The 23880-nt window shown below is 35.1% G+C and overlaps 1 protein-coding gene across 2 annotated transcripts in view; it reads right to left on the bottom strand.

Annotated features, from left to right (window-relative positions):
• Positions 1–23880, bottom strand: part of LOC127626603 (exocyst complex component 6-like) — an 86081-nt gene that overhangs the window by 16125 nt on the left and 46076 nt on the right. The window contains exons 9-19 of one of the 2 annotated variants that reach the window (XM_052102507.1): positions 20278–20361; positions 20153–20199; positions 19293–19413; positions 13350–13421; positions 13074–13171; positions 12365–12470; positions 9279–9388; positions 6563–6674; positions 6323–6457; positions 4805–4984; positions 3715–3744 (exon numbers count right to left, since the gene is read on the bottom strand). In XM_052102507.1, coding sequence (XP_051958467.1) covers positions 3715–3744; positions 4805–4984; positions 6323–6457; positions 6563–6674; positions 9279–9388; positions 12365–12470; positions 13074–13171; positions 13350–13421; positions 19293–19413; positions 20153–20199; positions 20278–20361 — 1095 coding nt within the window. The remainder of the gene's footprint in view (positions 1–3714; positions 3745–4804; positions 4985–6322; positions 6458–6562; positions 6675–9278; positions 9389–12364; positions 12471–13073; positions 13172–13349; positions 13422–19292; positions 19414–20152; positions 20200–20277; positions 20362–23880) is intronic. The other variant, XM_052102508.1, reaches the window with a different exon arrangement.

Genomic DNA, 23880 nt, shown 5'->3' with positions numbered 1-23880 from the left:
AGCTAGTTTGCTACTTCAAATCCCAGGGTGTGCTGAGTGACTCCAGCCAGGTCTCCTAAGCAACCAAATTGGCCCGGTTGCTAGGGAGGGTAGTCACATGGGGTAACCTCCTCTTGGTCACTATAATGTGGTTCCTTCTCGGTGGAGCGCGTGTTGAGTTGAGCATGGATGCTGCAGTGCCATCTCAAGCTATGTCTCTGTGGCAACGTGAGTTGCAAAAGTCTAAAAACAATTGTTTTAAGCGTGTTCCTTTACAAAACTGACCACAAACTTTTGTAAGCTCATGCTGTTTTATGTCACTGGTGCTTTATGTCAAAGACCCCATGAAATGGCTCAATAAGCACAGTTTTCTTTCCTGTGTTGACATATTTCCTATTGAAACAGGAAGTTTGTGCAGGAGATTTCAAAGGGCTCATCCCTTCTTATAAAATAAACAGTAAATTTCAGTAACTTCACAACCATCCACCATGATTTTCTACTTGCTAGTCGGCTGATGGTGTTATTAGGAGGAGGGACATTCTTATTCTAGAGAGCATTTGATTGGGCAAGAATCGGTTTAGTGCAAGATGAGTCATTAATATTTTTGTTACCTTTTGTCAAAGCTAAACAAACATGGAATATAAGCCATATAAGTCAAATTTTTATTTCATGGGATCTTTTAACTGCATGTAAACCTAAATCTAAAACCATAATTCAAAACCATACATTAAAAATACCTCAAATCATAAATAGTGGAAGTAAAGACACAACATGGAGATGACAAAGGTCTTCCAAGCTTTGAAAATCCACAACCAGTGGATTTCAATTGGGACACACACACACACAAACACACACACACACTAAAGCTGCGTATCTGCAGCCAGGTTCATGCAAGGCAACACAGCTCATTATAAACAGGGTTTTAAAGAGGAAACCGATGAAAGACCAGTCAAACCTGACAAAAACAGACATAACACACACTTACATTAAAAACTCATGCAACAGCTTCTCCACCAATACATGCTGACCACTAGCAAAGAAATTAAACATTCATTTGGTACCCAACAGCAAATGTTATTTTACCCAAAGCAAAAAGAGAAAGCTCTCACCAAACAACCCTGGTCATTATCATGTTATCTGTGTTAATATATATTATATATACAGTATATCTATTCTGCAAGCAAAACACTAAAGCATCACAATGACCAACCAATCCCATGTCATAAGCATACACATAATAAACCAATTTAAAAATAAAATAAAAATAAAAACACAAAGCCCAAAATTCAAAGCGCTTTGAACTATTCTTCCTTTCTAGAGATATTGAAATTTTTTGAAAAGCAGGGCTATAAAAGCAGGCACTATTAAACAGTGCTACACAGCATTTCTCAAAAAAAAAAATGTTCTTCAAATCAATGAATTCAATTACAGTCTAACATGCACTAAAAAATTCAGTAATTCTAATGGGAAAAGAATGTAAATATGCTACAGTAAAAAGAAACAAAAAAAACCCCCAATATATTATATATAATATTTGGTTAACAGGTTAAACTTAACATATATGGTAAACATATATAATAAATAATATATTTAACAAGACCATACATTTTATAATAAAATATTGTATAAAAAAAAAAAAAAATAAACATTTTAAGTAAAAATAAGAGAATACATGTACTTTTACAGTAAACTATTGTTAAAACAAAAGGGTGTTACCAGAAGTCCCTGCGTTACCAAACACATTTCATAATATTTTATGGAAATTCTTATTTTTGATATCAGTTATGTACATTGGGGTGTTCCATGTTATATTTATGTAGTTTAGTTACTGTTTATTTCATTATTTTTGTGTCACATGTGTTGCCTTGAAGGTGTTTTGTGTCTCTACATGCTTAATCAAGTCATTGATGCTGATGAACTTCAAGTGTGGCCTTCTACTGTTACTATGGTTTAAAAATTAATTGTGAAGTAAAAAGAAGATTTTTGCAGTTCTAAAATAAAAAATATAATGAAAAAAATTATGGTGATCAGTAAAATATACAGACATTAAAATCACATCCCGTAATGCCTTAAATTTGGCCACTGCATTTTTACAATTAATTTCGGGCAACCACAGCTGCCGGTATTTTATCGTAAATTAAACAGATTTGTTTTTACAGTGTATATGCTGAACTATTTTGGGACCAAAAAAGGTGTAGCAGCATAAATATAAGAGGGTTAAGATTGACAGACAACAAATACAATTTCCAATGTTTAGGATGAATTTTTGCAGTGGTAAAAGCAACTCTGATTGGTGGAGCTCACATCAGGATTATGGGTATGTAGTTACTCACTGGGAGTTTTTGCAATTAAAACTTTATTTAAAATAAATAAAGTTGAAATCACACTGATTTGTGGATTTTACATCACATTTAACAATCATTGTAGGTCTGTCTTGAGAAGTTTTTGTTATTGTTAAAAATCTATTTCTGGAAAAAATTTTATGGGATTTTTCCTCTAACGACTTGACTGCTGTCCTAAACAAACTAAAAGCTTTATCAGTCATCGCTGGTCAGGTCAAAACCAATTTTTTTTCCACATTTACATGGAAAGGATCGCTTTATCACTTGTCACTTGTCACTTTATCACGTTGTGCCATGTTAGGACCAGTGTTGGGTAAATTACTTCCTGGTAAAAAGTAATCCACTTCAGATTACTTCTATTGAATTCTATTAATCTTACTTTAATGATTAATCCATAGAAACTTACATATTTTACACTTTACACTTTCCACAGAAGTGTTTCAGTTTTTTTGCTCAACAAATTCAAAATAATGTTTATATTTCCTCATTCATTTTCTCAAGCAAGTTATACACACAATTAGGGGACATACTACCTTCAGCTGTCACATATGAGCATAATTCATGTTTTACATTTTACAAAAATAATACTATTTGAATAGTATATTTTATATACTACTGAATACTATTTTGTGTAACCCAAGCAATATACTTAATTGAACGTCAGTCACTGTAATCTGATTACTAGGATTTAAAATGTAAACAATTTTTTTTTAACTAAGTAATTAAATCACAGTAACAAATTACTTTGCAATCAGATTACACCCAACACTGGTTTGAATATGGTGTAAGACATTAATATTTTTATTAAAGCATGCAAATATGACCTGAGAATCTGTCATTTTCTCTGTTGTCATAAATGCTGCGTCTTGTAAGAATTACTGTAATTACACCTCAAAAGCATTTTAAAGGTGACTGTATCACTTTAGTCTAAATACGCCTGCTTATATTAGCCCAGCTACATAATGTAATATGATTTAACTGTGCTGACATAAAGAATATTTTCTAAGTGTTCTTCTTAGAGGGAGCAACATATAACTGTCCTGACTGTAGTAGAGCAGAATGTTTCATTATGCTGCATTAACAAAGCATTATTTTGACTTGAGACACACTAATTATATACAACTGTATAACTATAACATTGAATGATGGAGCTAGTGCAAGTGAATCTCAAGTAAGATACTAGTATTTACTTTAGACTACATGGGAACAGTTCCAAAGGTAGCATGCCAATCAATCTGCTTTACATTCTGCATTATACGTGAAGAGGGAAGCAAAACACTGCTGAAGTCCACAGAACTGACATAAACATGCAGTTTTTGTTGGTTTGTTTGCTTATTAATCATCATATTTATTTCTTATCCTCCCCTCTAGGGTTTGAATAGGGTCTACTTACCGACATGGCAGCATGATCATTGTTGTTATTCTGAGCAGAAACCCCAAGAAAATAAAACACACGGACAGGGAAAGAAAGTATAGCCATAATAAATGGACAGACAAAGAAAAATCAGAAAACCAAGCATGCCTGGCAGAAAGCAAAGAGAAGGTACATTCTCTTACAGGAAATTTGTTACATTGTTGAGAAAACATAACCAAATTAAACTGGTGGTCAAAACTATTTCTTTAAGAAGACAGGGCAGATGAAGAAAAAAACAAGCAAGCCATATCGTTCACAATGAAAGGGACAGGTGGGGATATATCTGTGCTGATGATTATGTGCAGAAATATACAGGTGATTCTTCATTAAAGGGGAACTTTTTTGTACCTTTTGAAGATTTGAAAGAAAAACCCAGTATTAAAGTATTAAAAATACTTATTTAAAGAACACTTTATAATAGCTTTAAAAAAAAAATTCTGTCTCTTTATTTAGTGTCTGTGCCAAATTTGCCAGAATGTCTATATGCTTTCCCCTACCTTTTTAAACTTCCCTTCTACAAAAAATGTTTAAGTGTTAAAATCAATGAAATTATACTTTTTCCTAAGAACTTAAAAAAAAATGTAAAAATTATATAATGTTTATTAAGTGTTTTAAAAAAAACTATGATTTTAATCCAGAAATACTTGATTGGAATAAATGTCTTTGGGAATATTTCATCTGTGACAGATAATATTCGGGAATGACACCTATAATCACCAAGCAAGCTGTTTTTGTGCTTTTTCAGTTTTGATTTATACCAAATTCAACCTAGTTAAACAGCAGAAAGTGAAGTAATGGATGTAAACTAGTCTATATTGAACTTCTCAGTTTAAAAAAAAAATCAGCAATTGTGTCATTTCGGGGTGCTCCTAGACCTTCTATCTAGATATGATCCTGTAAACATCTATAAATGCAACAACATTTGACGCCACATGCAACAATATATACTACATAAAACAAAATCCTGACTATGCCACTGAGGTGCACATTGATAATCCCACCAGTGGAAAATGATCACAAACCCATAACAAGACTGTGTGTGGACTGGGAAGGGTGGTGTGGAACTCACTGGGAGATGTGTGAAGACCTGGAAGGTGCTGCGCAGGAAGTTAATGAGATCCATGAGGTAACCGCTGGCCCTGCCATCTGACTCTGCCATGCCCCATTCATAATCAGCCAGTTGAAAGAACTCGTCGATTTTCTGATTGAGTTTGGTATAGATCTCGCCCTCAGCTGCATGCCTGGCATCCTGAAATAACAAACCAAATCAGGGCTCAACAATAATTATGGCCCAAAATCCTGGAGCCAGTGCATTCGAGTTTTTGGGCCAGTTTACCGGTCAACTGTTAAATCAGGCCAGTACTGCACACACACACACACACACACACACACACACACACACACACACACACACAGGTCTACCTATCATTATGAGGACTTTCCATAGACATAATGACTTTTATACTGTATAATCTATAGATTCTATCCTCTAAACCTAACACAACCCCTAAACCTAACCCTCACAGAAAACCTTCTGCATTTTTTACATTTTCAATAAAACATTGTTTAGTATGATTTTTAAGCGATTTGAATTATGGGGACACTAGAAATGTCCTCATAAATCACATTTATAGCATAATACCCTTGTAATTACTAATTTGTAACTTACAAAATTGTCCTCGTAAATCACAAAAACACGCACACACACACACACACACACACACACACACACACACACGCACACACACACACACACATAACTAATATATATATATATGTGTGTATATGTATATATAACATTTGCCATTATGGGGTATGGAGTGTAGATTAATCCCAGAAGATGATCAGCAGTAACAGAAATATTCAAACTAGTCTGTCTGGCATCAACAATCATGCCACGGTCCAAATAACTGAGATCACATTTTTTTTGCCATTCTGATGGTTTATGTGAACATTAACTGAAGCTCCTGACCAGTATCTACAAGATTTTATGCACTGCTGCCACACGATTGGCTGATTAGATAAATCGCATGGATGATTGTTGGTGCCTGATGGGACTGGTTTGAGTATTTCTGTAACTGCTGATCTCCTGGGATTTTCACACACAACAGTCTCAATAATTTTCTCCGAATGGTGTCAAAAAAAAAACATCCAGTAAGGGGCAGCTCTGCAGATGGAAACACCTAGTTGATGAGAGAGGTCAACAGAGAATGGCCAGACTGGTTTGAACAGACAAAGTCTACAGTAACTCAGATAACCCCTCTGTACAATTGTTGTGAGGAGTATATCATCTCAGAATGCTATTCTGAGATGCGGGTTGCCACTGTTTTGGTAGCATAAAGGGGAACCTACACAATATTAGGCACATGGTTATAAAATTGTGGCTGATCGGTGTATACAAGTCGTTCTTGGTGAAAAACACATTGGCATCTAAACAAGCTCTATACGATGTTCATGAACCCTGAGGCTGCTAGTGTTCTATGAAGTTAATGACAGCTTTAGTCTAATCTTGTCCGGCCATGGCAGAAACACAGTCAAACCAGCAGGTGAAAATGTAATTACAGAACAAGTCTGTGAGAGAATTTACCTTGAAGGTGGAAAGCCCATAGAGTCTTGTGGTGTGAATTGTTTCTGGGGAAACATTGGTGACGTTTGTGATAAAATCCTCCAGGTATTTACACGCTTGCTCTAAGTGGGTGGTGTTGATGATAATTTGAACTAGCTGTAAAGTATAATAGAAAGGGAGGTGTATTATTGCAGAGCTGGGATTCACAGACAGAACGAGCTGACACTTTGATTAAAGAGATCAGAGAGGTGTGAGCTTTACCTCAGTCAACCCGATGTGTGTTTTTTTAATGAGGTTTTGTAAGCAACAACTCAGCGTCCTTGTTAGCAACAGGTTTGTGGATTTTCTGAGCATGTCGTCAATTTCAGTTGAGCTGTAACACAAGTTAAACAAGAAATATTTCAATTAGCAATGTTACCAATGAAGTTTTATTTGTGTTGCTAGCTACAATTATTTTAAATCTTCCCTCAGTTTGTAACTACAAACAAAAGGTTTATGAGGAGTCTATGAGGTGAATGTACCAGAGGGTGAAAGCAAAAAAGGAAAGTTAGAATTTTTGTTAAAGCACTCAAAAAACACTTAAATACCGCAATTCCTTACAAAACATATTTTTGTTGAAACGTTCTCTAAATAATTACTTTTCTAGGCAGCTGTTGACTGTTGCAGTTTCCTTGAGTGGATTTCTCTTCATGTAAAAAGACCCTTTCTGGTATTGTTGTGCATAATGTGCAAAAGTTAGAGAGTCGAAAAACTGGATAAAACTTTGCACAGGCAAGGTAAAACAGCAAATTTTAATCAAACTGGTCACAGGCCAAGATGTACAACGTTTAAGTCTTGTAGCTATTCGTTTGAAACATGTATTTTAACATTTATTTATTTGTAAGGGCATTACTGTAACTGCTACTGTTGCTTTGTTTTTTAAATACTCAGGCAGGAATGAACATTATTTTCGGTGGTAATTTACATTATGCCACAAATGCTGCTGATAGATAGTAACTTGTATTAAACCTGTAACATTCCTTTGATGAGAATAAGGTCTTCTGACATAACTAAAAACAAACCAAATGTAGAGTGCTTGCTGTCTGCACCCATTACTACAGAACAGTGCTGTTGTAGGTTGTGAGTGTATACTGGACACTGCTGGATGGTGTTGATTTTGCAGTGTGTGTCAGTGTGAGTTGTTGATTAGGTGGTGATCAGGTGGGCAAACGCTGCACACAGAGGTGCAGAGGTCACTCATTAACACTGGTTTACATAACAAAGACATTAGAGAGAAGTGTGAAATCTGCAGTTGTTTGCATTGATTAACACAGGGACAGGAGGGGAAAAAAAATCCACTACTGATTACTTAATTGATTTACATTTAAAAGCCCAGACATACTTCATATGAAATCCAAAAACTACCAGGTATGACGTAATTTAGAACAAAATCTGGCCAAAAAGGTGTTTTTGTTCCAGAAATTTAGAACGGCTCAAATGGGCCAACTTTACATAATATATTTTTTTTAAATGTGAGTAACCCAAGTAATGCACTTAAAAGTAATTTATTGAAAAATCTGTAATTGTAATCGGATTACACAAATTAAAAATGTAATTCATTACACTACATATTTGACTTAATAACTCATTAAAACACTGGTAGAGAAATAACATGGGCAGCTGATAGAGCTGGTATAAAGGGGAGGTCAAATCTGCTGCTGACAGTCAGGCGACTCGACTGGTAGGTAAAATCCACTGGTAATGTGCACTTCTAACCCTCTGGGAAAGAATTTGGGGTGCCATTGACAAGCACAACACAGACCCACAGAATGCCACAGAGCTTAAAGAGAACAAATATTGGCAGAAGGGATGCTGGTTTAAAGACAGTCCAGACCCATTGGGCTAAATTAGGAATTCCAGTGGAGTGGGTCATCTCACGCTCACCCAGATAACAGCTCCATAAGCCCAGCAGATGAGTGACAGGATTGACATGCACTGAACTTCAAATTTAAGAGGCTTTGGTAAAAATGCTTTGCCAAAATATAACTATTTCATTGATTTCTGTAGGGCATAAATATAAAGAGCATTTCCCCCAAAAATGAAAAAGAAATAATAATAATAATTTACTCACCCTTGTGTTGTTCCAAACCCATATGCTGTTATTTATTCCGTGGAACACAAAATACGAATTTCTGATGGGTCTTCACTTATTTCATAATAACCTTGACTCTAAAATGACAAAAAAACACTAAAAAAAAAAAGTATTATAAAGATATTCGATACGACTTGTGCACTATATTCAGAGGCTTCTGAAGTCATATGAAAGCTCTGTGTGAGGCACACACCAAAATGTAAGTCGTTATTCACTAAAAATATTCCCCTCTGCTGCATCTCTCAAAACTCAGTGTTCATTCCACAAATTAGAACTGGCGTGTTGCGTTTGGTTACGACACATGCGAGAAGCAATGTTGTTTGGCGTCAATGACATTAAATGTGGTGTCTTGCACTTTGCGCCAGTTTTAAATCTGGACTGGAATGCAAATAAGATTTCAGAGCTTTGGTGGAGGGGAATAACTGCTCACGGTCAAAAGAGAATGCGGGAAAACAAAGTATACCCTAGCCTTTAGACTTCAGAAGACATGAAACACAGAGAAGTCATATGTAATATTTTGATGGTGCTTTTTTGTCCTTTATTAAAGCCTGACAGCCCCTATTCACTTCAAAAGATGTGAAAAGATTCTTCAAAATTTCTCCTTTTGTGTTTCCGCAGAAATAAATATCAACATACAGTTCTGGAACGGCATGAGGGTGAGTAGATAATGACATAAACCTCCTGCTAACAGCAGCAGGTTTGCTAACAAGCACAATTCTGCAAACAAAGCGGTTTTCTGGGACATTATTTTCCAGAAACAAGCACACTGGATTAAACTAGACACACTTGAAGGGCTTGAATCTGTTGAAGGAATTTAGATTTATGAGTTTTTTGGAGCCTGCTCACCTGCGATGGAGTGACTCTGAGAACTTCAGACTGGCGTAAATAAACTCCTTCACTTGAGAGTAGATCTGAGGTACTGATTGAGACATGGGCAGCTTCTTTGGAAATTGTTGCTGTTGAATAATGAAAGACAATAACAGGTGATGCAAGAAAATAAACAAAATCAACACTACACAGCATTTGCAAGACATTTAATTGACATTTGCAACGTGATGCATTTCCAAGTGAAACAGGATATTAAAATTTTATCATAAAAAGTTGGTCTCTATATGACTGGTGGTTGGATTTTAAAAAAAAATGTAGTTTTGTGACACCAGACGAAAAGGAATGTTTTGTTAGCAGCGGAGCAAGTAATTATATTTTGATAAAAGTTTACAACGACCGGTAATGTGTATTAAGTAAATAGGAAACATTTCGATTTATTTTGACATTAAAACTAGTTAAACCAATATATATCAGTTTTAACAAATTTTTTTAACATGTGCCGATAGTTGCTTGTAACGATTGGTTATCGGCAAAATCTATGGTGATAGTTGCCGATTGTTAGTTTTATTTTTTTTTATTCCTCCTTGGCGAGCGCTAGAAGATTTTTCAGTTAGAATGGCTTGGTTGTACAGTATAACAGTGGCCTCTAGAGGTGAAATAAAAACAATCATGTAGGGATTTGCTGCATCTAAATCTTTCATCATTGACAATATTCATCCATATATTTACCCTTACTTCAGTGCATATTTTGTTATTTTGATTAGATAATCAAGTGTTCTTAATTGAAGAGAAGGCATACAAAGAAAAATTAGACTATATAGGATCATGCCCTGTCAGCACATTGTGTCTCCAACTTCATATCTTGTGAATAATAATAACTCATATTACTCATTAAACCTGGTGAAATATATGTAGTTACAAAACCCTTCATTTGGTGAATATATATAGGCAATAAAAGGCTTTATTTGGTAAATACATAAGTCTCTGTCAATGCACAATAAGAGTCCCAGTTGGGTTTAAGGCATGTTTATAGTTCAAATTCCTGCGTAACGCACCACATCTTATTTCATTCATTTTGGACTCCTGTAGCCTCTATTGGGGCTTTTCCACTGCACAGAACAACTCAACTCGACTCAAGACTGCTCGCTTTTTGGGGGTTTTCCACTGTGGATAGTACATGGTACTTTTATAGTACCACCTCAGTCAAGGTTCCAAGCGAGCAGAGCCGATACAAAATGTGATGTCGAAAGCGTGCAGATCACTGATTGGTCAGAGAGAATCGTCACAACCAGCATCACTGGATTTCATCAACCCGCTAGTTTTAAAATTAGCTACAGCGATAACAGTATGAAACCATGCAGTGGTCAACAAAAGAGGTACAGACGTTCCTCTCGTTAGTGACGAACGAAACTAAAAAGCCTTTCAGGAAGTGTCTCAACTGTTGACCACACAGCTGAGACACGGCTACCACCGGACCTAACAACATAGTAGGGAAACAAAAAAACTTAAGTGAATACAGATCCATCAAGGAAAAGTGGTTCGACCAAATGAACACTATCTAGGAGGGTGAGCAATGGAGGGGAGAGTGCCCTGAACCCAGCCACGGCTGGAGTCCACGATGGAGGATGGTACATTAAACTCTATACTCTTCTTGAAAGCTTCACTTTATTTAGTTGACCAGATACTGGAAAGCTTGCATCTAAAACCACCAGGCCAATTTAACTGTTACACTTGTGTAAAATCACCATGCAACAACTGCTTTATGCAGCACAATGAGCTAGTAGCTAACAGCTAGCGGTCATGTTATTGTTTTGTGTCACGTTTAAGATGATGTCACGGCAATAGAGGTGATGCAACTATGACAATCAGCCTACCCGCGTTGAGGCAGCACTAAACAGCAGTGGAAATGCAAGCTCAGAAAAGTAAAGCAAGTGGAGTCGAGTCGAACCGTAACGTGCAGTGGAAATTGCCATAAGTCTGTACCCATCACAGTACGGGAGACTAAAATGTTTTTTTTTTTTTTAACTATTGGCAGTTTCATTGGTTATCTGCATTTTTCACCACCATAGTGTAACGGTTACCCTGTCTTGTTTCACTGTTCCCTCTTGTTTGCCATTTTTGTCACTTTTTGCATTCCTTAGTTTTCACTTTTGTCCCGTATGTAACTCCATAGTCTCTTTGTTAGCTCTGTGTTTTCCGTCATTGCTTTCACCTGTCCCTCGTTAACTTGCCACTTGCCTCTGTTTCTTCCCTCGTTATCTTGTTTGGTGTTCTGTTTGTTCATTGGCCCCTCAGTTCTATGTTCATGTATATATATCCTGGTTTTTGTTTCAGTCCTTGTCTATCGTTGAATGTTGTTGTGCGTAGTTTATGCTCGCTCCCATGCCTGTGTTCCCGTGTTTCCAGTTCCTGTGTTTTCGTGTTTTGTTTTCATTTTGCCCATCATGGTAGTTTTGTTTGTTCATGCCTGTTTGTTTCCTTTTTATCAATAAACCCGCATTTGGATCCTCATCCCTTGTCTGACTCCGACCTCATTCGTAACACATAGTTATCAATATAGGCAAAATCTACTATCGGTCAACCTCTAATTAAAACACTGAAAAGTTTCAAACTTTTCATTGAAAGCTTTATTTTAAAGTTTATTTAAAATTCATTTTTAAAAAGAAATGTTATGCATTTCTTATTTCAGGTCTATTTAAAGCTCTTTGAATTGCCACTGTGTATGATATGTGCCATAATAATAAACTTGCCTTTAATGGAGTCAGAATAGTTACATATACAAAATACAATTCAGAAATGAATAACCAAATTCACAAAATATGCTTAAAAAAAAAATCTTCAGTTCAATCAACTAAAAAAAAAAATATCTAAAAAAATTTAATTGATTTACCTGAGAAATATTTGTTCTCACTCAATGAATTCTATCATATTTTGTGACAATATTAATTCTGAGACTAGTCTGACTCCACAACTTTAACATTAATATTGAGGCAGATATACATGTATGATTTACTATGTATTAGATGCAAATATTTAGCATGTAATCCCATGACAAATCAAGGCTTTGTTGGATAGAATCTGGCAGAATGTGTGTTTTTACAAACCTTTTCTATCTCTGCATCATGGAAGGGGAATCGATTGATAACTGATTTATACTCCTCCTCAGTATCCACTGGAATGGGACTGTAGTTATCCTGCTCAAAAATCTCCCTGTTTTAGCAGAAGAAACATAGCTGTCATCGCATGACACAGAAAGGACTCAATGTCTGAATGTGTTTGAAGTGGAAAACATTACAGAAAAGAAATCTCAAAAACATTACAGAAACACGCCATTACAGCTGTCTTTAGTATTGCCCCGTTTCAAGTGAACAAGCAAAAATGCGCCTTAAAATTATGATAATGAAATTAATTTCACAGTATTGCAGTTTATTCATGATATCGTCAACAAACATGAAAGAACGTCTCGCGCCGGTTTCTGAAAAAAAAATATATAAGAAAACCACTGAAAACGTTAATAATTTTTTGTCTCTTTATTACCAATATATTGCTCTCCTATGGTGCTCTCTAGATTTAATACAGGGACAGTGCGCAAACCTGACGACATGTCAGATATCAAGTTGGTTTGAAATATGTCGTAGTGTCTGCGACTAGGAATGCGCACACTATACGATTGTTGGTCGTGAGATCTGATACTTCGTGTTGCAGACCAGTTGCCGACCCAAGACATCAAAGGAGACCAGACATTGAGTCGTATAGTGTGCACTAGGCTTAACAGATAAGATCAGCAAATAATGCTGTTAAGATTTAGCTCACCTGAACACCAGTGCCCATTTCTTGAGCAATGTTTCATTGTACTGACCTCGAACCTCAAACAAAAGGTCAAAAAGTCTGTTCACTGGGAAACCATAACCCTGCAAAACAAAAATACAACTGTTAACAGCGGAATTGACTGCTCATATCCATATCAATTAAATGTACACAAAAATATTTATATATACTGTAAATATATTACTATTACATTTAACTAATAAAATACAACAAATGTAATTGGAATGAAGATGCTTTAATCAAAATGTGGTTGGAGAATACCTGTAAAGTCTCTGCGAATATAACTATCAGGTTTTTTAGTTCTAGGACCAGGTCAGGATCAGTGCAATATGACTATTGGGGGGGAAGGGGGGAGGAAGAAAAGAAAAAATAATGCTAATTTCAACAGTACTGTTTGATCAAGATGTCTTTCATAGTTAAATGATTCTACTACTTAAAACATAGTTCAAAACTCTACTTTACACTTCTTCACAATTAGAAAGTTACAAACGTGCTTAGTAGAATAAAAAAGCATACATTTCACAAAGATATGTCAAAGTAATTTAACCCCCAAAACAAAAAATAAAACTAAAATAAATTATATCCTGCATGAATAATGAAAGAATGTTTGCATAATAATAATTTGTTAATAATTTTCTTAACAATTCAGCAAATTTTACCCCCAAATTCCTCATTTCATTTTCATTACAGTAATGAGAGAAACAATCCCCAGCATGTCTACCAACATTTTCAATAAATCATGTGTTAACCATTTATGAACATGGAGGATCAAAGCTGAATCCCAAATTCTGTAGACTTGTGAGATCCCCACTAGATCAGAACTTAAACATTACCCTCTAAATGGGGTAACTCAAAGCCTGACACTTATTGATCAAATACACTTGTGTCTTAATGAGTCTTTAGGGTACATTAGCATCTAAATGAGTCTGCCTGACCCTCCCCCTCTGCTGATGGAGTTGTCCTCATGGGGGGAGGCCTGTCCGTGAGGTTAAATAGGAGAGAGCAGAGCTTGACCTAGGCAGGGGAGTGATGATTGACAGGATTAGTCAATGTCTGTGCACACAAGCCTGCCCACCCACCATAACATGCAACCTCAGAGGACCATGTAGCTTTGTTGCCAATACACCAGTACATATAATACCAGTGAAAAGTTTGGACTCAACTACTCATTCTAATATGTGCAAAATAGTTATTATAAACAATAAGATTAATGTAAACAAAACTATGAATAAATCCAAATGGAAGTATGGGAATTTTGGAGTGACCACAAATGTTCAAGCAACTTAATGAGGTGCATCCTGGGATGCTTTTTAAATACTGTATATAAGAATTAGCAAAATTCTGCTTAAAACAGTTTTAGAAGTATAGCATGTCACACTGCAGGATGTGTCAACTTTCTAAAAGTAATACATCTCAACTACCCTACACTTTTCAAACTTTTCAGTTTAAGTCATAGGCAAATATGTCCAAACTTTTGACTTGTAATGTACGGTTGGCTTTTTCATAAATCCTTGAATATCTGTGAGAAAAACACACTTCACCATGCCATTAAAAAAAACATTTTAAATTGGAATTCAGACAAAGGATGGAAACATGTTGCTGCCACAGTATTTTGACATCATAACATACAGTAGTTCTCAGTTAATGATGAGTGTTTAACAGCTAGTTAATGATTAACAGTAAACTAAAGATGTAGGTCTGTCCAAAACCAATGAGTTAAACCACCATCTACATTAACACATGGTGGCAGGTTCAGCAATTAAGCAGGGCTCATGGCAAATACAGTATGCCATTGAAAATGACAAAGAAAACCTGGATATTTAAAATGTGGGTGCAAAAAAAATTCTACACATTTCTTATTTATATAGGCCTATATATTTTTTTATATATAATGAATTGAAGCATTTAACAAATGATCATCACACTGTGTTTTAAATTAGAAATACATAGAAAAGTATACAGATAAATAAGCAAAGATCCCCCTGAATATCAACTCAGTTAATCATTTAAAATCATTACTAAGTTAGTTCTGACACTGTTGGCAGCAGACATTTAGTTTGCATCTCGATGACATCCACGATGATCTGAATTTGTAAGCATGAGCTGGGTCTCCTCCAGACTAGTAGGTTTGATGGTAAAGCATGAGGGTTGTTGTACAGGAGCTGCAGGTTTGATTTACGGCCCCTGGCACTAGTGTAATTCTCTTGTTAAACATTTAGATAGGGCGCAGTGGCCTGCCTCTCTGACGCAAGGAGTGAATGCGTAAATCACACAGTTAAATAAGCATTGGTCAAGCTGTAACACACACCGTCACTCCAAACTTCAGCCAATCATATACTTCATTGTCACAGCATGTGAACGTGTACACAAACACAAATATAAATAGAAGGCCTTACAGAGGGACAAAACAAATGCCTTACAAATTGACTAATTAAGGTAAATTGTGTCGCTTATCACTTTATTATTATTATTTATTTGATAAATTATATATTGTTTATAAGATTATCATTTTATAAATATTATAATGTATTAAATATTTATTATATAATAAAAATTATGATAAAAACATGTATATATTAATTTATAATATATTGTAAATTACCCGCGACCCTGTACACAGGATAAGCGGTTGACGATGGATGGATGGATGGATATTGTAAATTATATAAATTATATTATATATATAATATTGTAATTTATATGAATATTTAGAATATAATAAGTTGAACAATTACAAATTGTATTTTTTAAAGTATTTTTTTAAACAAACACAAAAAAATTAAGGATAATGCTGTTAAACTATTTTATTACACTTAAAAATATTAGTATAGTAGACTTGAACTTTTACATGACAGAATCAAACTTTTTACTAAAATATTACTTTAATTAAATATTAAAAAGTTAGATACTTTAATAATAAATAATATAAAATAAAATAAAAATCATACAATATTCTTTATAGTAGCGACATAAGACAGCAACAGTGGTCCAAAAGTCTTAGACCACATTGTAAATGTCATTTTTTTTATTTAAACCTGGACATGAACAAAAGGTTTTATAATGATAAAATAAATTATAATTTTGAATCTTCAAAAAAAAAAAAAAAAAAAAAGAAAAAAGACAAGTAACAAAAACAAAGATAAGAAGTAATATAAAGAAGTAAAGTTTAAGTTTCTTCACTATTTCTGGGTCACTAATCAAATGTAAGCAAATTGGTGACATTGAACTTGTTAACTTTGTACAAAAGTTAAAATGTCCTAGTTTCCATTGAAACACAAAAGATGCTCTTTGGAATATTTTCAAACCATGCTGTTTAGCAGGTTTTGTTAAGTGCATGCTGTCATTAAAGCAAAATTGGGAAATACTCAAATCATTTTAACTTTCCAATTCACATTTTCACTCAAAATGGTATGCTGATAATATGATTTAGAATTAGAAGTTGTATTAAACCAGGAAAATGCAAAATAGAAGCATTTTCACCTATGGTCTCAGACTTTTCGACCCCACTGTATGTATACTGTATAACTTTCAGGCAGTTTAGGAGCTAAGAGGGTTTAGATCGTGTCTTTCCGTGAAGTTTATTTTGAAAACAAGGCATTTGGAATGATAATTGGAAGCATTTCCTGGTGAGCCCATTCACTGAGCATCCATTCAATCTGATCTAATGGAGAGGTCAGTTGGGTCTAATGAGGACAGATTGCAACAATAACAGCAGATTAACTGTGAATATTCTAAACTGCTGGGGCTGAGAGAGTGTTTGCAGGGCCAGTCAGTTGTAAATCACCGAGGGATTATGCAAATACCCTGCGGCTGGAGTCCTACAGCCCAAACAAAGAGGTCAAGCCAGCTCTCTCCCACTGCTAGATAATTTTCAATCACAAAAAGACAGACTCAGGCCACAGCACAGCGGAGAGAGGGGGGCGTCAAATTCTCGAATTAGACTCATACTGCGACAAGTTAAGAGAAAAATGAGAGAAATACCTTGGAAAACTCTCACATCTAATTTTGAATTAGCCTAAACTGTCTGAAACATCTGAAATTTATTTATTTATAATTTATTTATTTTCAGAATATAGCCTCAGAAACCAATCACTCTCCTGCTCTCCATACTCACTAGTTCATTCATTGTCTGCACAACAGTACATCCTTAATTTCCCTTTATATCTTGCTGAAAGTGTTTAATAAAACAGTCTCTAAATTCTGATTTATATGAACTGCTTTCGAAGCGGTTGTAAAATAACTTTAAACGCAAACTTATGAACGCACATTATATATAAATGCACAAAGATGCTAAGATGCTTGGCAACAGTAAACTCCTACTGGTAAGATAATGAGCTATATTACTTAGGGAAATAATTATTTATTCTGATATTATTAACAATAAATGTAATTGTTTATTGAACATTGGTGAGTTTTATCATATTGCATTTGCTGCCATTTAATACATTAAATAAACCACTTGAGTCCATACAATACAGTTATTTTACCACAGGTAAGGGGTGTTCTTACACTGAAGTACCTAGTAAGATTTACTTAATTTTTTTGCACACAGTTTTTCTAAGTAAATCTTAACGGTATAAAATTAAGTTAAATCTGTTTAACGTTATGAAATAATATTGTTTAAAGTGAGTGGGAACATTTAACTTTTAGTAAATACAGTAACTTTGACTAAGAAATATGATTTACATGGTACTTAAATGAACATAATAAAAATTGAAATGAATGTATTATTAGAACGACAAATTTTTTATTTCCTTACAAATAAATGATTAACGTATCCCACATGAGTCACGGAAGCCTCCCACAGGAAAGCTTAATGCATGCTAAGAAGCCTATGAGACAACATCATCTTGTATTAGTGGTGACACAAATAAGATACAGAGCAAGCAGACCGCAAAACACAATGATGGCGACAATCAACAGATAATTAATTTTTATATCATGGGTATATCAACGGGTAATCTTGATTAGAAAATGAACTTCAGACTGCACAAAACAAGAAGTTACCAAATGTAATAACTAAATTAACAACAAAAACTGTTTAAATAAACTTGCAAACAGTGAAACCATGCAAGCTCATAAATTATTCAACCCAGTGCATGCTGGGAACACCAGCTTCGAAAAGTTAAGTAAATTTTGCTTATTATATTTACCAGAGAAATGTACTTAAATTATTGAATAAATATGAGAAGGTTTTCTACTTTAGGATTGATACATGATGACACATTGTAAAGATATCTATGAATCATAAATATTATTAACTTAATATAGTAAAATTTGCTTTATTTTCATGTTCATGCTTAAACTAATTTTTTCAATGTAGAAAGTACTTAATCATTTCTGTGGGCACTGAAACAAATGCATAAATTCCAACTGTGCATTTAGAGAATATTTTGGATTATATCTCTATTGCGGAATAGTTTACCCAAAAATGGAAATTCTTTACTCATGACTCCAATTCCGGTTCCAGAATAAAATTTTCCAGCACTGTAAAAATTAAATATACAGTGGCAAGAAAAGTATGTGAATCCTTTGGAATTAGCTGTTTTTCTGCATTAATTTATCATAAAATGTGATCTTATCTTTTTTATGTTTACTTCACCTCAAAATCTTTTTTTCAGTGTAGGCACGACGTAAAGCCGATAATGATAATTTCATTATTCAAAAGTATACACATTTTTACATTTGTTAAAAAACTGAAGAATGTTATTAAACAATTTCATTTCACACATTTGTTTTGCATTTAACAATAATACACATATGTTCGAACACAGTGGAAGACAGGCACATGTTATGAGAATGTGGGGGAGATAAATAAAGTTTGAGTAAGTATATTACATTTTGAGGTTAAATTGGAGGGGAAAGAATCACAAATATCAAAAACAAAATGAAAAAAAAAGAAAAGAGAAACAGAAACACTTAATATTAGTTTAACAGACTTTACACTTACTTACACAGCCTCTCGTGGTTTATTCTACTGCACTATACTTTATTTTGTATATTGCAATTATTATTATTTTTATACATTTTACTGGTACATTCTTGTAATTATATTTCACCTTTTTATATATATTTTTTGGTGTGTTTATTGATGTTTTATCAGCTGTATGCAAAACAATCATTTACATGAAACACTTGGAAATGAATTAATCATTTTGAATACCCACAATAATTGAAGAGGGAGTGCATGCAAGTGGGACTCACAGAGTGTGTGCGGAGAACTGCTATGATTTTGGACAGGGCCATGTTCCACAGCTCATCGGTGAAGGCTCGTGTCACCAGACCTTGTGTGGCGTGTAATATGTGATCCTCCACCACAAAGAACCTATGGAGCATGATGGCATTTGATCAAATTTTGAAGGTGGTGAATTTTAAAAGATGAATTTCTGAAGAATACCATGGCCACTTTTTCCATATAATAAAAGTGAATGGGGCTGTCGAGATAACAAGTCTGAAGTAATATAAAAGTAGTCCATATGTCTCATGCAGCAAGTCTTCAGAAATCATTCAATGGCTTTGTGTAAGTTGTTATTCCCAAAAAAAAATTATCTTCCACTGCAGCTCTCAAATGATATATGGCATTGCTGGAATTGTTGCATTGGATTTGACATCACCGATGTTTGGTCACGAGATACACGAGAACCATGTTTGATGTCAGTGACGTCCAACCTGTGCCATAGGCACCATATTTGATTTGAGAGCAACAGCAGAGGGAAATATTTTTTTAGTGAATATCAATTTCAATTTCGGTCTGTAAATTGAAGACTTGAAACACGGCACACAATTCATAAGGATTTAGTTTATGGTGCTTTTTGTGTTCTTTTGTGTTCTTTTTTGAGCTTGTCAGCTGTGGTCACTATGGCTTGTCGTTGTATGGAAAAGAACTGCTTGAAAAAATGCTTTGTGTTCCACAGAAAAAATAACAGCAAATAGGTGTTAAATGAAATGAGAGGGAGTAAATATTGACATTTGGGGGGGACATTTCACTATCAAATGACATTTGGACATTTCACTATCCCTTGAACAAATCAACCCATGCACCAGAATCAAAGAGTAAAACTTACCCAACAATCTGATTGAAGTACTTCCTGTAGCCCTCCACAGTCTCATGCTGGAGTGAGATATATAGAAATGCAAACAAATAAATTAATAAAGAAAGAAACAAAACAAAAAAGCAAGTAATACTCACCATGTTAGACTGAGGCTGCAGTACTAGTCTCGCTTGCTTTTTTCTCTGCTTTCTATAGTAGTTTTCGAACGTCTCTCTGTCCCCCTATATGGAAACAAAAGAGTGGCACTAATGTGTTCAATCTAGATTTTATCAGGTTATGGTAAATAAAAGCAAAATGTAAACGTGACACCAATTTTCTTCGGCCCATAGGTACTGTGCAGACAGCATCCTGACCATTGCCTCTGCATCATCATTGACTTGAGAGGTCAATTCCAAGGGGTGATGACCACCAAATTCTTTGGCTTTCTTTTGCGGCAGATTTAAAATTAAATGCAGAAGTGGACACAGCATTAACCTTTTGTATTCAGAATGAGAATGATTCACTGACCCACTTATATATAGCAGTGGGAAGTCAAATTCATTTTCATTAATCTGTTCTTTGGGATGGGTCATGTATGAACAAGTTCAAATAAATGATTCCCTGATTCACTTGAGCCCAAGTTCTTCGTCTTTTTTGAAGCGAAACATTTAGTTAATTAATGCGGTTTATAACGTTTTTTGACATTTATATAAAATACAGTGTTTTCTAGTTTATTAGTTGTATTTAGTATAAATGTATCCGTTCAATTTATTGTTGTCACCTTAAACTGTTTAACCTCACCTGAGATCTTCAATGTTTTTGCACCACACATTACTAAATCAAAACAGTATTAAGTTGAAGTCAGAAGTTTACATTACAACTAATTTTTAAACCACTCCACAGATTTTATACTAACAAATTATACACATTTTGGCAAGTCGTTCTACTAAATCTACTTTGTGCATGACAAGTCATTTTTCCAACAATTGTTTACAGAAAATTTGTTTCACTTTAAAATGACTATCACAATTCCAGTGGATCACAAGTTTACATCCACTTAGTTAACTGTGCCTTTAAGCAGCTTGGAAAATTCCAGAAAATGATGTCAAGCCATTACACAATTAGCTTCTGACAGGAGGTGTACTGAATTGGAGGTGTTCCTGTGGATGTATTTTAAGGCCTACCTTCAAACTCAGTGCATCTTTGACATCATGGGAATATCAAAAGAAATTAGCCAAGACAACAAAAGAATTGTGGGCCTCCAAAAGACTTGTTCATCCTTGGGAGCAATTTCCAAACACCGGAAGGTACCACGTTCATCTGTACAAACAATAGTACATGAGTACTATGGGACCACACAGCCATGATACTACTCTGGAAGGAGACACATTCTGTCTCCTAGAGATGAATGCAGTATGGTGTGAAAAGGGCAAATCAATCCCAGAACAACAGCATATGACCTTGTGAAGATGCTGGAGGAAACAGGTAGACAAGTAACTATATCTACTGTAAAACAAGTCCTATATTGACATAACCTGAAAGTTGGCTCAGCAAGGAAGAATCCACTGCTCTAAAACTGCCATCAAATTCTAAACTACAGTTTGCAAGTACACATGGGGACAAAGATCTTCCTTTTTGGAGAAATATCCTCTGGTCTGATGAAAAACAATTTAACTGTTTGGCCATAATGACCATCGTTGTGTTTGGAGAAAAAGGGTGAGGCTTCCAAGTGAATAACACCATCCCAACCATGAAGCATGGGGGTGGCAGCATCATGTTGTGGGGGGGCTTTGCTGCACTTCACAAAATAGATGGCATCACAAGGAAGAAAAATTATATGGATATATTGAAGCAACATCTCAAGACATCAGCCAAGAAGTTAAAGCTTAGTCTCAAATGGGATTTCCAAATGGACAACGGCCCCAAGCATACCTCCAAAATTGTGGCAAAATGGCTTAAGGATAACAAAGTCAAGGTATTGGAGTGGGCATCTCAAAGCCCTGAACTCAATCCGATAGAAAATTTGTGGGCAGAACTGAAAAAGCATGTGCAAGCAAAGAGGCCTGACTCGATTACACCAATTCTGTCTGGAGGAATGGGCCAAAATTCCAGCAAGTTATTGTGAGAAGCTTGTGGATGGCTACCCAAATCGTTTGACCCAAGTTTTAAAGGCAATGCTACCAAATACTAACAAAGTGTATGTAAACTTCTGAAAGAAATTAAATAAATCATTCTCTCTACTATTATTCTGATATTTCACATTCTTAAAATAAAAGACAGGGAATGTAATCTACGATTAAATGTCAGAAATTGTGAAAAACTAAGTTTAATGTATTTGGCTAAGGTGAACATAAACTTCTGACTTCAACTGTATGTAGCACAAAAGCAATAAAGATCTTTTTAAATATATAAATGACTTTGTTCAGGCATGCAACTCTGAATGGCGCAAGCGGAGGTTTATTTTAGGTTCTTTTAACTTATTTGTTAACCAATCAGCTCACATGGTGTAAGATGATAGGTTCTTTGACATGTAATCATGTAGCCTGACATTTGAATTTGCTCCATTTGCAAGTATGTCGGTTCACTGTAGCATGATGCGCGAATTGTATCTGAAACCCTCCACCTCCACATGTCTAGATCTGCTACACGGGGATTTTATTTATGTCTAAATGTACATCTTGTTTTTCTAATTTTGCAGCAGCAGCATGTCCACCTGCTTAACTCAGCATATCCATGTTTGTTCTAGCAGTAGCAAGTCTCAGTACTTGCTCTTCGGTATCAGAAGTGTAGTAGATCTAGTCCACCATCCTATCAATATTAACATGCTTAATCTTTCTGAGAGTTGTCCTGACTGAAGGATTATATTATAAATAAAACTTTTTGTTATTTATTTATATTTATTTATTTATTTATTTATTTATATATATATATATAGAGAGAGAGAGAGAGAGCGAGCTATATAGCTATATTTGTAAGATGACTTTCATTCTTAAATCAGAACTTCTTTAGTACAGTACAAGTACAGGCTGAGTGAACACAGCCTAGCCATCGAGACCGGCAGACACAGAAAGAGCTGGTTACCCCGAGAGCAAAGGGTGTGTGTTCAGTGTAGGACAGGAGAGATCCAGACAGAGACACACTTCCTTCCTTCACTGTCACAAATACAGCTCAGTCAGAGAACTCTACTTCAACAAACTCACTGACTTAATACAGGACTTTACAGCCATGACTGAAATAGATCAGATAAAGACCTTACTAGGAGAGGGACAGACAGCAGCACTGGCTGCCAGATACGTGTGTGTGTGTGCCACAGCCTGAGAGACAGCAGGTGAATGTATGTGTGTGTGTGTGTGTGTGTGTGTGTGCCACAGCCTGAGAGACAGCAGGTGAATGTATGTGTGTGTCTGACCTCAGTGTGTTTCCCTACTGTCCACCACAGTGACCCTCAGTAATGTATATGTGTGTGTGTGTGTGTGTGTGTGTGTGTGTGTGTGTGTGTGTATGTATGTATATGTATATATCGTGTGTGTGTGTGTGTGTGTGTGTGTGTGTGTGTGTTAAAACACTGTGGTATCGAATGTTCACAGATATTGTAATCTGTTACACTGTTAATTTGTACAATGAATTTAATTATATACTTTATTATTTTGATGTCTTTATAATTATTCTATGTGTTCAAAGCTTTGGCAATATTGTAATAGGTACAGTCATGCCAATAAAGCATTTTTGAATTTTTGAATTTTTGAGAGAGAGAGAGAGAG

Source organism: Xyrauchen texanus, chromosome 33, assembly GCF_025860055.1.
Source record: "Xyrauchen texanus isolate HMW12.3.18 chromosome 33, RBS_HiC_50CHRs, whole genome shotgun sequence".
Lineage (NCBI taxonomy): Eukaryota > Metazoa > Chordata > Actinopteri > Cypriniformes > Catostomidae > Xyrauchen > Xyrauchen texanus.
Note: the sequence above shows the minus strand (reverse complement) of the source record. Positions and strands in the feature narration are given on the sequence as shown.